The sequence below is a fragment of the Cetorhinus maximus genome, chromosome 22, assembly GCF_964194155.1.
Source record: "Cetorhinus maximus chromosome 22, sCetMax3.hap1.1, whole genome shotgun sequence".
NCBI classification, from domain to species: Eukaryota; Metazoa; Chordata; class Chondrichthyes; order Lamniformes; family Cetorhinidae; genus Cetorhinus; species Cetorhinus maximus.
The window spans coordinates 70,814,192-70,830,122 of record NC_135900.1 but is presented as its reverse complement, the minus strand read 5'-3'; the positions used below and the strand labels follow the sequence as shown (position 1 = coordinate 70,830,122).

At 43.0% G+C, this 15,931-nt stretch overlaps 1 protein-coding gene across 4 annotated transcripts in view; it reads left to right on the top strand.

Moving 5' to 3' along the window:
• Positions 1 to 15,931, top strand: part of svopl (SVOP-like) — a 117,108-nt gene that overhangs the window by 91,903 nt on the left and 9,274 nt on the right. For 3 of the 4 annotated variants that reach the window (XM_078568511.1, XM_078568512.1, XM_078568513.1), the window contains 3 exons: positions 3,104 to 3,215; positions 5,456 to 5,537; positions 15,806 to 15,895. In XM_078568511.1, coding sequence (XP_078424637.1) covers positions 3,104 to 3,215; positions 5,456 to 5,537; positions 15,806 to 15,895 — 284 coding nt within the window. Of the gene's footprint in view, positions 1 to 3,103; positions 3,216 to 5,455; positions 5,542 to 15,805; positions 15,896 to 15,931 lie in introns of all 4 variants that reach the window. The other variant, XR_013580242.1, reaches the window with a different exon arrangement.

Below are 15,931 nucleotides of genomic sequence, written 5' to 3'. Positions count from 1 at the left end.
TGGCCCTCCCTTGGTGTTGGGAACGCAGCAGCTGCCTGGAGACAGCCTCCTGGCAGCAGACCAGGGGAACAGTGCTCCAGGAAGACTTTGAGGAAGCCCCTCACCTCCCTGGCCACAGCTGTGGTCTGGTGGATGGGGCCATTTTTTATTTCAAATAGCAAGCCTCAACTCTGGCCCCGACGTTGGTCCCAACCCGAAATGTAAAATCCTGCCTGTTAGCTCAGTTTCTCTCTCATGATTTAGACTCAAGTCCTCTGGTTTTACATTGTTGGTTTAGTTCGAAGTAACAATCTTAGTTTACCTCATCAACATCAGTTAACGTTTACGGACCTTGGTGATTCCTTAAACCTTCTCCTTTGACTGTAAATCTGACACTTCTCCCTAACCTTTCCACACAGTTTATTTACCCTGAACTTAAATCAGTCTTGCTACTCTTTAAACTCACCCTCTCCAATGCTTATTGTGGTGTTGCCAACAGAGTTGGATACTGCACTGATTGTGTTTGCTTAATATAAGTCATATGTCAGGGCTAACTCGAAGGTGCAGTGGAATTTACTTCACTGCTGTTTTTGGGGTCCTGCTGTATGCAAATTGTCTGCTGTGTTTCCCCGAAAAGAGCTTCTCATCAACACCCCTGTTACAGTGTGAGACAAGCAATCAGGATATTATAAAACTAACATATTTTCTGGTAGTTTTGAATTTATTGTATTGTGATTCTCAGGCACAAACTTCTGTGCTGTAAGGCTCCATGGTCCACACTCCTGGAAATGGATGTTCAACATGAAGTTATGAGGCCCAACACAGGTTCCCTTGGAAAAAAATTGGAAGAGGGACATATCCTTAATGGGAAAATTCTGAGCAGCCAATGCAAGATGTTGGGAAAAGACTACAATCTTTTAAAGCATCTTTCAGTGTCAGCCCTGACACTGTGGTAGCACCAAGCCTCTGAGGATGAAGGTTGTGGGTTCAGGTCCCACTCGAGAAACCTGAACACAAGATCTAAGCCAGCATTCAGGTGCCAGTACTGAGGGAGTACTGCACCAGAGATGTCATCTCCTGGATGAAATATTATAACCTAAAGTGAGCATAAAAGGTCCCAGGACACTATTTCAAAAGAGACTTTTCCCAGTGTCCTGGTTAATTTTTATTCCTCAACAAATACCTATCACAGATGATCTGGTAACTTATTTAATTACTGTTTGTGTAAGCTTGTTCTGTGCACAATAACTGCCGCATTTCCTTGAATTATAAAAGTGACGCTCAGTTTGGGCTCTGCCAGGGTCACTCAGCTCCTGACCTCATTACAATATTGGTTCAAACATGGACAAAAGAGCTGAACTCCAGAGGTGTGTTGAGAGTGACTGCCCTTGACATCAAGGCAGAATTTGACTGAATATGGCGTCAAGGAGCCCAAGCAAAATTGGAATCAATGGGAATCAGGGGAAAGTCTCCACTGGTTGGAGTCATACCTAGCAGAAAGGAAGATGGTTGAGGTTGTTGGATGTCAATCATCTCAGTCCCAGGACATCACTGCAGGAGTTCCTCAGGGTACACTCCTGGGCCCAACCATCTTCAGCTACTTCATCAATGACTTTCCTTCCATCATAAGGTCAGAAGTGGGGATGTTCGCTGATGATTGCACAATGTTCAGCACCATTCGTGACCGGTCAAATACTGAAGCAGTCTATGTGCAAATGCAGCAACCTGGACAATATCCAGGCTTGGGCTGATAAGTGGCAAGTAACATTCATGCCACACAAGTGCCAGGCAATGAACATTTCCAACAAGAGAGAATCTAACCATTGTCCCTTAACATTTAATGGTATTACCATTGATGAATCCCCCACTATCAACATCCTGGGGGTTACCATTGAACTGGACTAGTCAAATAAATACTGTGGCTGCAAGAGCAGGTCAGAGGCTAGGAATCCTTTGGCAAGTAACCCACTTCCTGACTCCCCAAAGCCTGTCTGCCATCTACAAGGCAGAAGTCAGGAGTGCAATGGAATACTCTTGCCTGATGAGTGCAGCTCCAACTACACTCAAGAAGCTTGACATCATCCAGGACAAAGCAGCCCGCTTGATTGGCACCCCTTCCACAAACATTCACTCCCTCCACCACCGCCGAACAGTGGCAGCAGTGTGTACCATCTACAAGATACACTTTAGGAACTCACCAAGGCTTCTTTGACCGCACCTTCCAAACCCACAAGCTCTACCATCTAGAAGGACAAGGGCAGCAGATACAAGGGAACACCACCACCTTGAAATTCCCTCCATGCCACTCACCATCCTGACTTGGAAATATATCACGGTTCCTTCACTGTCATTGGGTTAAAATCCTGGAACTCTCTTCCTAACAGCACCGTGGGTGTACCTACACAACATGAACTGCAGCGGTTCAAGAAGGCAGCTCATCACCACCTTCTCAAGGGCAATTAGGGATAGGCAAAAAATGCTGGGCCAGCCAGCGATGCCCACATCCCGTAAATGAATTTTTAAAAAATTGTTGTAAAACCATTTGAGATGTTCTGAGGTCTTGAAATAGATAAATGCAAACCCTTTAAAGGACCAAAACCACTATAAACAGCTCTTAGAAAAATCCTTTTTCAGTGGTAATCTTCCAATGGAGTCATTTTAAAACTGACACTAACCCAGTGAAACACATCATAAAATGTGTTTGTTGAATAATGGCTCTTAGGAGTTACCTTAAGCAGCAAATTGCATTGCACTTTGAAGAAAAGTTCTCTTTTAAAGTGCTCGTCAGTAAATGACAGATATGACCATTTCCAATCAACACAGGATCAGGTGAGGTGATCTCTCCATCCTTGAATAGCCTGTCACCAGTCACTGTCCACATGATGAATGGCAATGTCAGTGAGGCAATGGGGGAATGCCTCATGGAAAAATGCAGGAAAACAATAGTTTGTACTCAACTAATACCACATCTGAGGAACACAAACTCAACATCTAATTTTAGTTGTTTTTATCAGTTTAATTCATTTCCAACCCTTTCAGTTGATTCTTTCCCCTCAAGTCTTACACACAATTTGAACGGAATTATTCTGTTCTTACCTTACAATTAAACTTTCTTTTCTTTCAGTTGTTCCATTTAGTCCTTTTGTCATTGAGACACTGGGAAGACGTCGCAGTTTGGCTTTAACTATGGGGGCCTCTGGGATTTTTTTTCTCTTCCTCAACCTATGCAGCAGCAGGTAAGATAGCTATTGTCTATGTTGGAGATTAATCACACCAAGGCATCATTTCGTACGTAGAGACCCCATTTATTATTTGTGCACAAGAGAGGACAATACAGTGAGAGTTATTGTACTGTCTCAAAGCAGAATACGCAAACACTTGCTTAAAAGCATTTTACAATCAATCAGTAAATTTTGCACATCTCAGTCTGCTTATTTGCATACGTTAACTGACCAATCCATGTTTTAGTTAATTTCCATTCCCACCACAACAGATGCGGTGCCTACGCACTTGGTTATCACAACTTTGATTACATTTCGGCCTAAGAAAGAACAACATGGAATGTCTCAGGGCTCATTTTACAACAGTGGTCAGGCCTGATGGTATTGTTCTTCAAGGTTGCAGTATTTTTCTCTTGGGCCTAAGCATTTAGTTCAATTTCTCCCATTAACCCTTTCAGTACTAAGTGGGCTCCCTATAGTTGTCTAGGCCACCACATCTACTGGTTATGAAGAATCATCCCAATTCGGAAAAAGCTTTTACTTATCTCCATCAACAAGCTGTACACAAAACAGTACCCCAAAAATATCTTTATGCTTCGTGGATCTCCTAGTCATCCCTTCACCTACTTAGTTCTGTTTCATGCTGCCTGCTCCTCCATCTTCTCCACATTCTCCATTGTCCAGCTATCCCTGTCACCTCAACCCCTCTTTTTGACATGTCTGTTCCTCATCCTGAATCCATTCCTTCATCAGTCCATTTAACATTCCCTACCTTTTCTGTAGCTGCCCTTTAGCCACAACACCTTCTTTCAGTGTACCGCTCATTTATCCATAACCTTTACCTTTCAATCTAGCTATCCTTCACTCACAATCCCTTCCTTCACTGTATGTGTCCCTTTGTTGTTCCTGGTACTACCCGCTCTGAAAACTCAATCTTAGCCTTACATTTAGGAAAATAAATTTTCTGCTGCAGGCTGAATGGTAAATTTGTAATTCTTGTTTAATTTAAGCTTTACTTATTGTTGTTTTAACAAATTTTAAGAAAATCAGAGGCTGGCACAGGGCAAGCTGTGGTTGAAGTATTGTAATTACATTGCTGGCCTCCCATTATTTACAAACTTGGTACAGTGACTTGTTACTAGGATGGTGGTGATCCTTTGGGAAGATGAGAGGCGCAGATCGCTGATCTGAAGGCACAGTTAAACTGCCTCTCACGTGGATGCTCACTCAAAACCACTATAAAAGTGCCAGCATATCTGCAGCCCAAGACGTGATAGCAATAGGTGTCATGGTACAATCTTGCGATGTATACTGCTTGCAAACTTCTCTTCAAAGAGACAGAGCAGCACTGTGGGCTGAATACAATCTGAACATTATTGTTTAGAAACACACATTTTCCCAGTCGAATTGGGTTCCTATGATTCATGGTTTTCATCATCTTTGCCTTTCCAGTTCAGAATTTCTCTTTCCGATAACAAATCACTTGCCCTAAGTATTATCAGGAAAAGGAATTTTCCCTTCTGCAGTTGCATTTATTTTAGTGTCATTTGACGTGCTGTTAAAACTGCCAAGTGAATCATTCCGCGGCTTGCTGGTGTCATTCATGGCTCACTCTAACCATCTGAGTCCAGATAGGTCGCAGATTCAAGCCTCTCTGCAGAACTTTGAGCACATAATCTAGGCTAACACTCCAATGCTGCACTGCTCGAGGTGCCACCTTTCCAATGAGGTCTTAACCTGAGACCCAAGAATAAGCAATAAAGGTGAGAATTGGATCATGCCCCTTGAAATATCCAAAGCGCTCTTAGTAAATCAGCTTCCATCCATTATAAACCTGCAAGTTCTACACTTGGCCCTGTGTTGGTACTCTACTGAGTTGGAAGATCATGGATTCTTAAGATTGAGCACACAGGTTAGTACTTCACTACAGTACTGAGGGAGAGCTGGAGTCAGAGGTGATGTTTTTCAGATGAAACATTGAACAGAGGACCGCTCGGGTGGATGTAAAAGATTCCATGACACTGTTCGAAGAAGAGCAAGGGAATTATCTCTGGTGTCCTGACTTTTATCCCTCAACTAGCATTACTAAAAACTGATGACCTGGTCATTATCACATTGCTGATTGTGGGACCTTGCTGTGTGAAAGTTAGCTGTTGTAATAATGACTATATGCTAAAAGTACTTTATTGACAAAAAAATTGCTTTGGGAATGGTGAAAAACGGTATTTAAATGCAAGTCTTTTTTTCTTTCCTAGGGCTGTGTTGACTGCATTACTTTTTGTTCTCCGAGCCCTTGTTGCTGCTAATTTCACCATCATCTACATCTACACTGCAGAGGTTGGTAGGCAACAGTGAACACCCTTTGTAAATATAAATGCAGAACCAGACCCTGCCATTGAGGGCATCACTGTTGTCTCTGCGAAATGTGAAAGAACATCTTGGGAGAATACTTTCCGTTCCAAGCACTTTTGCATTGTAGATTGAAAAAAACGATACCACCATAAAAATGGACTCTTCTATGCATTCCAGTTAATTCTTTCCATTTTTGGCCCTTTAAACAGAGACCTGCAGAACTTGGTCTCCCTAGTGCTGTAGTGTTCCATGTTAGTCCTGATGATGAAGCAACCCTGGGGAGGCTTCATTGGACATGATGGGGGTCGTGATCTCAGAGCAGCGTGAAAGCCAGGTGAGACCCACGAACAGGTAATAGCAGCCTGGAGGTTCTGGCACTGGACCAGCAAGTGAGAGCTCAAATCTGACTATGGCAAGCTCTGAAACGGTTCGGACGTCATTCTCACATGAGGGAAACCCAAGCTCAGCAGGGGCATTTTAACTCAATGCTGAGTTCAAACAGACCCCATTTTCACTGCAGCAAAGGTCTTATCCCGCAGTGTGGGAGTTATGAATCTTTAGAGAAGTTGTAAATGCTCATGAGGGGCAGTTAAGGTCTGTACAACTGTCAAGCTGACTAGTTATTCAAATGGCCAGCCCTTTAAAAATTGAAAAAAAAGTGTCTGTCTGTGTCTGCGAAAATGGAAAAGAAATCTGTTTTACCAGTTTTATAGGAACACAGGACTTAGGGGCAGGGGTAGGCCATTCGGCCCTTCAAGCCTCCTTTTCCATTCAACAAGACCATGGCTGATCTAGTGTGGTCTCAACTCCACTTTCCTGTCCGCCCCCTGCGCCCCCATCCTTGACTTCCTTGTCTATCAAAAAGCTATCTCACTCAGCCCTTAATAAATTCAATGATCCAGCCTCCACTGCTTTCTAGGAAAAGAATTCCTGTTAGTTTGAATAGCTGTATGTTGGCATAACCCCAAGTGTTACGATTCTATTGTTATTAGTGCTTGACTGCTTTCCGTCAACTATCATGATCATGATGAGGGGGAGGAGTTGCAGGTTTACAGTTTGGATTGACAGCTCAAAGGTTATTAAAGGATTAGCTGTCTTTAATGTGGGGTTATGAATATAAATATATGTTTTTATAAGGGGCTAAGTACTTGAGGGGATTTAAATGTGTGAATAGGCTTTCATGAATGTTTTTTTTTCTATATATAGTGAAGGCCTTAATAGATATTTCAAAAATTTCATCTCCGCATGGGTCCTGAAGTCTGCCCATGGTGCATATTGGATGAGTTGGCATGGAAGATGCAAGGGCAAAAGGGTGGTGTTGGGAGGCATAAGTTGTCACTAAATTGACACAGAGACCACAAAGGGCCATGGGAGTGGGTGGGAGGGGAGGTGGGTGTGACGAGCAAGGCCTAGAAGACCTAATGTTTAAGAAAACAACTGGGACAAAGTCCCAGAGAACTGAGATGGGCCTTTTATACAGCCCACCTCAACACTTAGCAGCCAATGCAGCCACCTCCAGGATGGTGGACCCAACTCCATCCTGCACCCCTAACCCCCCCTGCCCCACCAGAACGAAGATCTCGCCATTTGGGCACTTTTTCCCAAGGCAAGCTGGGAAATTTCCTGACTCGACACACTTGCCTCAAGAGCGAAAATCCAGGCCAAAGAGTCAGCACAGGTATGATGGGCCCAATAGCCTCCTCCTTTGCTCTAAGATTTTACTCTTTGCAGAAAGCACTGCTATTGACATGGTCAGGTGCATGATCCAAAGCAGCTTCGCAGTGAGTGTATTTCTAATGTTGGAAGGGAAAATTGGCAGTTGTTTTTGTGGCTGTATGTCTTTTTTTTTTAAACATGGAACAGGTAAGTTTCTATAACCAACAAATCTTCCTCTTCCCCTTTCATTAGTCAATATGACTGGTCATCCAGGAAATTAAGCTTTCAGTAAACCGGTGAGGAAAGCACTCAGTTTGTGAATCTATGCTACAAGGCCCATTCTAATTACTGAAAAATCCAAGCAACATAAGGCAAATTTTGAAGAGAGCTGGAGGAGAAAGATAGAACAGACAGCCACTGAAAGGAATAGATCAAGGCTCTTCTCCACTTGACCTCTTTCATGGAATACTGTGAAGTGGCCGTAAGCAAATTTAGCCGCAAAGCAATATTGTTGAGATGGGGAATCGGCTAAAATATGACAAATGGAACTCAATTTCAGTAGGTACACAATGATGCATTTTGAAATGAATAATAGCCATCATTATTCTCTGAATGTAAGTGGCCTCAGTGCTGTGAAAGAGCTGAGGGAATAGTGGGTACAGGTACACAGGCTGCACCTCAGCTTGATAAGGCCATTAAGACAAGTTAATGGAGCTCTGTGCTTTTATTAAAAGAAGCATAGTCTATGAAAGCCATGAGAAAATGATGGCTTTTGTGTGAGCCCAATACAAAACCTGAGTAAGACCTCAGATAAAGTACTGTGCACAATAATGAGCTACACCATAAGAAGGATATAGAGGAGAAACCTGGTATGAGCAAATGCAAAGAAACTCATGAACAGTTGGATCTTTTATCATTAGAAGAACACAGATTATGAGGTGATAAGGTTGAAGTATTTAAAATTATGACAGGGCGGGACAGAATAAATAGATACAGATTGTTTCCAGGGGCAGAATTTTACATCCAGCAGGCAGGTGTCCGCCCGACCCGATTGGGTGTTAAATAGCGTGCGATTAGGTCAGGCAAGTGACCCAACGTCATTGTGCACTTGCGCGATATTTCGGTCGGAAGGCACGCACAAGAGTTGGCAGCGCGCCTGCCGACAATTAAGAGGCCTACTAAGGCCCTTAATCAAATAATTGAAACCCATTTTTCACTGCAACCTTACGTTTGGCGGGCGGGCGAATCGGCCAGGCGGCCTTTGGGCGGGCGAATCGGCCAGGCGGCCTTTGGGCGGGCGAATCGGCCAGGCGGCCTTTGGGCGGGCGAATCGGCCAGGCGGCCTTTGGACGGGCGAATCGGCCAGGCGGCCTTTGGGCGGGCGAATCGGCCAGGCGGCCTTTGGGCGGGCGAATCGGCCAGGCGGCCTTTGGGCGGGCGAATCGGCCAGGCGGCCTTTGGGCGGGCGAATCGGCCAGGCGGCCTTTGGGCGGGCGAATCGGCCAGGCGGCCTTTGGGCGGGCGAATCGGCCAGGCGGCCTTTGGGCGGGCGAATCGGCCAGGCGGCCTTTGGATTTTTTTATGAAACCTCATCCATGGGCAGGATGTGGTTTCCAACAGTAATTTAAAAAAGAATAACATTTTTGGACATCATTTTTAATATGTCCCTGTTTATGTGACTGAGTGACATGTTTACCTCATTTTTGAAAATCTTTACTTTAGTTTCTACAATTCTTCAGCTCCCTGAGACAGCTCTGTGCTCTCAGGGAGCTTTCAGTGCGTGCTCCCCAGTGCCTGCACAGACCTCAGCGCTTGCACTCCTCTCGCCCCCACCCTGGCAGTGCTGAGCTCCACAGCGCTCCTTTCATGCTGTTAACTGGGCAGCCAGCGTGAAATCACAGTCAGGGGTTAACCGCGGGCGGTGGACCATTTCCTGGCCACTCCTGGGCCCACCCGCCACGCCCATGCAACGAATGGAAAATCCTGCCCCAGTAGTTGAGGGATATGTAATAGGATAAAAATATGAAACATCAGACTTAGAACAGAGAACAGTAGAAACTACTTCATACAAAGAGCCTCGAGGCTGTGGAATTAATTTCCAGGGTTAGTGGTTGCAGCAGAAACTATGTCAATGTTCAAGATTAGATTGGCTAGGCAGATGAACAAAAGAGGCTTGAAAGATATGGGAACAAGGTAGGTAAATGTGATTAGGATTATTTGCTCATTTGGAAGGGAGAAGCTGAACAGCCTCTACTCATGTTGGAACTTGTGTATTTCCATGTCCTAATATCCTGGGCTCATTGCTGAACCCCTTCCCCCAATCTACACCTTTCTGTCACATTCCTATAATTAACATAATCTTATCCCTACTTCCTAATTTGCCTTGGTGCCTAGACTTCAAGGAGGTTGAGTGAAAAGAAAGTCAGTGGAAAAATTCTAACCAGTGTGTGGTAGTTCTGCAAAGAACATAAAATTGCATTAAATTGCAAGGGAGGGAGGGGAGCGGGTAGGGTGGGTGGGAATGAACTCTGAAGATTGTCACTTCATACTTGTGGTTTGAATTTGGAGTTTACGAGATCTTTACTGGTGTAATTTTCAGAGGCTTCATAGCTGGTGCAAAATGCAGCTCGGGCAATCAGGCTTTTAGCATTGCCAGCCTATTTCAGGCTCCAGAGTCTTGTGAGACTGCAGACGCAGAGAGAAGAGCTTCATGAAATTACCCCTCATGATTCTGCCTTCATATGTGTCTGAGGTACTTTGTTACAGGTTATTACATCATCTTGGCTGGTCTGTGTAATGAGTCCTGGCTTTTAAAAATAAAATAATTATATATTTTTTGTGCTCTCAGCAGGAAGGCATGATCAAATAGAGTGCAGGTCAGAGATAGGGCTACAAATGTGTAGTCCCAATTCTACAGCCTGTGCTCTCAACTCTGCTGGGAGAATGGAATCGGTGAATTTACCTCATAGGTCAACATTGTAATGTTCAATGAAACACTGGATGAAACTATGATGACTGGACATGATCATGGTCCATTCAAATTAAGAGTTATACTTTCTGGTGTCATTAATTGTTCTGTTCTGTTAAAAAGCCAGGAAATGGTTCTCCCCCCATGTATATCTTTGGTACAATTGACTTTCATCTGAATGCCTGAAGTCCACTATCTGTAAGGGAGCTTTAATATTATTAATGAACTAAACTTAAAATAGATTGGAGAGGTTGGGACTGTTCTCCTTGGACAGAAGGTGGCTAAGAGGAGATTTGATAGAGATGTTCAAAATCATGAGGAGGCTGGACAGAGTAGATAGGGAGAAGCTGTTCCCACTTGTACAAGGATCAAGAACGAGAGGGCACAGACTTAAAGTGATTTGCAAAAGAAGCAAATGTGACGTGAGAAACAAACTTTTTCACACAATGAGTGGTTCGGGTCTGGAATGCACTGCCTGGAAGTGTGGTAGGGAAGCAGGTTCAATCGAGGCATTAGATGATTATTTGAATAGAAACAATGTGCAGGGGTACAGGGAAAAGGCAGGGGAATAGCACTCGGTCATAATGCTCATTTGGAGGGCTAGTGCAGACACGATGGGCCAAATGGCCTCCTTCTGTGCCATTAGAATTCTGTGATTCTGTAAACCCAAACACTAATAAGCAGCTGTGTGTTGAATTTAATTACGTTCTTCTCGCTGACTCTCCCTTTTGCTTTGGGTCTAACAGCTTGTGAGGCTGGCATGGGTACCATTCCACCTTGTTCTTGTGAGAATTTAATATAGGTGTAGTTTTGTAGAAAAGGAGGAAACCATATGACTCTATAAGATGACTGTTTTTTTGTCCCAATTAGATTACAACCAACCCTTTGTTTTAAAGCCAAGTAGTAAGTCGCTGCTCAACACTGATACAAGGACTGAATAAAAACGGAAATAAATTGGACCAAAGAAACATTTTGATGAAAACAGAAAATGCTGGAAATATTCAGCAGATCTGACAACATTTGCTAAGAGAGAAAGAGTTAATGTTTCAGGTTCCCAACCAGCAGTACTTGACCAAAGGTCATCGATCTGAAACAGTAACTGTTTTTCTCTCTCCACAGATGCTGCCAAACCAGCTATTTCCAGCCTTCTCTGTTTTATTTCCGATTCTGGTATCTGCAGTATTTTGTTCTTGTAACGTTAAGAAAGTCAATCCCCAATTTCCCCCCAAAATTAGACCTCTCTTCTCTCCTCACAGATGAATAAAGGGATCTGGCAAATAATTGAGAATATAAAAAAATTGATTTTGTATCAACAGCTGAGGTTTTTCACTGGAAGATATGAAATTTCTCTTTGCCTCTTGTCAGGCATACCATGAGGTGCAGAAGTAATAACTTCACTTTTAAGGTGAGGTGGGTGCTTGTACTGTGCGGTTGAGCTCCGAAATGAGAATGAACTCAAGGGTTTGGAAATATGACCAATCTTAACAGCTGGGCTTCATTTCCTTAAATCTCTGAGTCCTGCCCAACCACCAGACAATAAGTCTAGTAGGCAGGAAGAGGCACAAGTTCAATGACAAGAGGCTGCAATCGGGCTCTTGTGAGAAAAGCCACCAGCAGTCAGTGGGGTTAGGGGTCTGGAGGTATAGGGGCAGTTGAAACCTTAATTAAGGACTCTGTGGATCCTGGGGGAGCAGTGCTGGTCACTTTGAAAAAAATCACTGATAAAAGTCGCTTTTTAAAAAAAAAACTTACCTTGGGTTACTCTGGCCAGTCAACTCCTCCCACTTTAATTCAGCTGTCGAGTTCCACCCGGTGCGGACTCCCCTTGACTGGGCATTAAGGCCTGGATTTTCATGCCACGGTCCATGTTGGAAAGGAGGTAGGAAGGGGTTTCAAAACGGCAGATAGGACCCAATTCTGGGATTCCCACCATTCCTGCCATGTGGGATTTTTATGGCTCCATGATACCGGTAGGGATAGTGAGCCTGGCTCAGCAATCCCACATTTACCAACTCCATTGCAGGGTTGGCCATTTCAGACTCCCTCGTTATTTTCATGGAGTTGGGCCCGTGCTGCTAGGAGACGTGGTTCATGGCACCTCAGAGGAGTCATGAACCATGGAGGAACCCCAGGCCCAAATTGGGAACCAAAAAGGAACAGTCGCCTGCTCCTGGAATTCTTTCATTGACAGGTTTTGAAATACAAAAACAATGTTTCTTCAGTTTCAATGATTAAATGTGTTACTGAAAATTACAGGCTTTTTCACTGCAGTGAGTGGTTATAGGGCTCTGTCCTGCAAAGGTAAATTCACCATTATATTGACCACCATTGCGTGTGGTCACATGCGTTAGACTACTTTTCCTAAAAGAGGAAGTGCCATAATGCATTCAAAACTGTACTTCTATCATGTTTTGGACTGAGAGTCAAATGTCCTGAATCTTTGGCTTTGAAAAAAATGGCCTTGCTGTTTGAACATTTAAAAAAATCTAAGCACCTGCTACACTCCATTTTTTTTCAAGAAATCTGCTTTTAAATGGAAATGAAACAGGAAATGAAAAAAGGTTATCTGGTATTTCAGTTTCAGTGGACTCCACTGTTGACATTGAGGGTTTGTTTTGATAGCTAGGGCTATTATGAATGCTTGTTTGAATTTCAAAAGGGATAAACCTTTTAATTCCGGCAGGGGTTTGTGTTCACATTTTCATTGACAGTTTTAAGAGGTTATTAAAAGATTTGATGTTGCAAGTGGATAAGTGTCCATTTTTATAAAAGTTTGACCACTAGAGGGGATTTACATTTTTGAATGTGAGTTTTAGGGATGAAAGATTTTTTCAGTAATAAGTCTTTGAAAGTGACAGCTCTATTAGATTTTAGAAGTTTATAATTTTGAAGTCCATTTCAAAGATATCCTGAGGCCTACCCCTAGTAGATACTGGATGAGTGGCTATGGAGTTTCCAAGTGGGCATGGGAGCATGGGTTTATGGAGGGAATTAAGGTGGCATGGAGGGTATGGGACATGGAAGGGGCATATGGGATGGGTTTAGGTGAAGGTTTGAGGGCTTGACAATCATCCAGCCTGCCGGCCTGGCCACCCACCAGCCTACTTTCCTGGATTGGATTGGCTTGGCTCTGGATTAGGTAGGCCCAACTCCATACCACTCCTGCCTCCTGCGACAAAAATATGGCAGGCAGGGGTCCTTTCTAAGGAGCTAGGTCTGCCAGGTCATCTAATTTCCAGACTCGATCTTCCCTCTTCCTCCATGAAAATCCGGTTCTGTTATTGGGTCCTGACTTTTTAAGTGTGCAGTAATCCTTCGCCTGCTCTTTAGTGGAAACCTCAGCTGACTTGATATTTGGTGAAGACGAAATGGGCACCAGATAAGATTGGGATGACCTCAAGCCATTAAGTGAACTTGGCCTCATCATGACACCCCAATGACATACCATTCTGGCTGGTCTCTTGCATCCAGGGATCTATTATTTCAGTGGACTCCACTTCACACTATCGAGCAATATTTAAAAAAAAATTCTTCATCATAACACTTCATTTAAGTTTAAAACCCTAATTTTGAAAAAATCATTCATGGGATGTGAGCGTGGCTGGGAAGGCCAGCACTTAATGCCCAGCCCAAATAGCCCTGAAGAAGATGGTGGTGAAACGCCTTCTTGAATACAACTGAGGAGCCTGCAAGGCTATTTAAGAGAGTAGTCAACCACATTACTGCGGGTTTGACATCACATGTACACCAGAATGATTAAAGACAGTAGATTTCCTTCCTGAAGGGACATTAGTGAAAAAGATGATGTCTTTTGATAATCTTGAAATATCATTGTCACTATTACCAATATACTGTAACCTGTTCAGTCAGAACACTTTGGACCAAAGCATTTCTAGATTTAGGAATTTTCTGGATTATAGAATAGCATTAGAGTGGCTAACCACAAATGTGTGAACCAGATATAAATATGTACCTGAGGCTTAAAACAGTGACAAAATATTATACAGCACTCATAAAAATTGTTATTTATCCACATACTGAATCTTCCATGTTTCCCCAAGTACTATACCATACCATACCAAAATGGTACTGTACCGAACTACAGTATACCCTGGGTCTGCTCTAAAGCAAAAGGACTGAGGGAAGAAAGTGGCAGGTGGTAGCAGGGAACATGTAAACTGTAGTGCAGGAAAATGCAGCGCGAGGTCAGATTTGAACAGAACCCAGAATTAGAGCGACCAACAGACCCAAGCTGGGGAATTGGGTCATGATAAACATTCAATGTAAAAAGCAGAACAATGTCCCCAGGAATGTACTAACAGTGTGCCAGGCTCTGACTTTTAGATATACTTCCTACTTATTTGCCAACATTCCTTCCTCTGTCATCCATCTTGCCTCTCTCCTATTTCATGGTTGTGGTGAGTCACAAGTGGCAAGTCTGAGAGTTGTGTGGCATGCTCAAAATTCCAGATTTTGGATTTTCAGACTGGAGAGGTTACAGTGTAGTAGTTTTTCATTGCATATTTTATTTAATTCATTGAATTTGTTTAATTAATTGAATTTTAATTTCTGGCTACCATAATGGGATTTGAATTCATGCCTCCAGATTATTAGTACAAGCCTTCGACGACTAATAGATAACAAATAACATGGCCACCATACTCCAAGCAATACCCAAGCTGCTGGAATTAAGGCCAACATGATACAAAAAGAAAGCAAAGCATTTTTGCAGTTTTATTCAGCCAGATGAAATATATGTAACAGAACAAATATAAACAGGCTGGGCAATGAGGCACAATGTCACACAAGGCTTCTTGTATATAAAAAAGATCTAGGGGATAATCAGGAATAGTGCCTAAATGGAACACTGATTGTCTACTGTGAAGACATATGAACAGGTGTAGGCTATTCAGTCACTCAAACCTGTTCTATCATTTAATTAGGTCATGGCTGATCTGTAACTCAATTCCATTTACTTGGTTATATAGCCCTTGATACCCTTGCGTAACAGAAAATCTATCAATCTCAGTTTTGAAATTGGCAATCAAACTAGCCTGAACAGCTTGCTTGGAGGAAAGGATTTCCATTAACCTCTGTGAGAAAAAGTGTTTTGCAGCATAACTTCTAATAGCTCTAATTTTAAGATAATACCTGCTCGTTCTGGACTCCCCCATCAGAGGGGATTGCTTCTCCCTAACTATTCTATTTAACCCTTAACAGAAATCAAACCAACAGCCATTTTGGATTCAGAAAACAAGCATGTACTCACCATACACTTTAAACCACCCTTGACTTAAACTAACTTAGTATAATTAACTTTGAATGCACAGCACGTGCAATGATTGGATGTGGTGAGATGGCATCTGCTGTATGGCTGCTTGCTTGCTTTTTGTTGATTCATCTGCGTTTGATATAATCAGCACTTGCCACTCCGCAACGTACTTTATTAGCGTTGCCATTCAAGTTGGTCAGTTTGAATCCTTACCAAACTGCAGTTTGGATGATGACTTCTAATGTGTGCACACTAATATTTCTTTGGTTACCATCTGCTCTTTTAACGCAGATTAAAGAATTAAAAATACCTTTTTGTTTAAAACTGCACTGATTGTTATTTGTTGCTGTTTTCTAGGTCTATCCCACGACCATCCGTTCCTTGGGATTGGGCTCTTGTAGTTCGATGGCTCGTATTGGGGCAATGATTGCACCCTTTGTAGCACAGGTGAGATGAGTATTTTTCTTTCTCGTGGAATGGGTT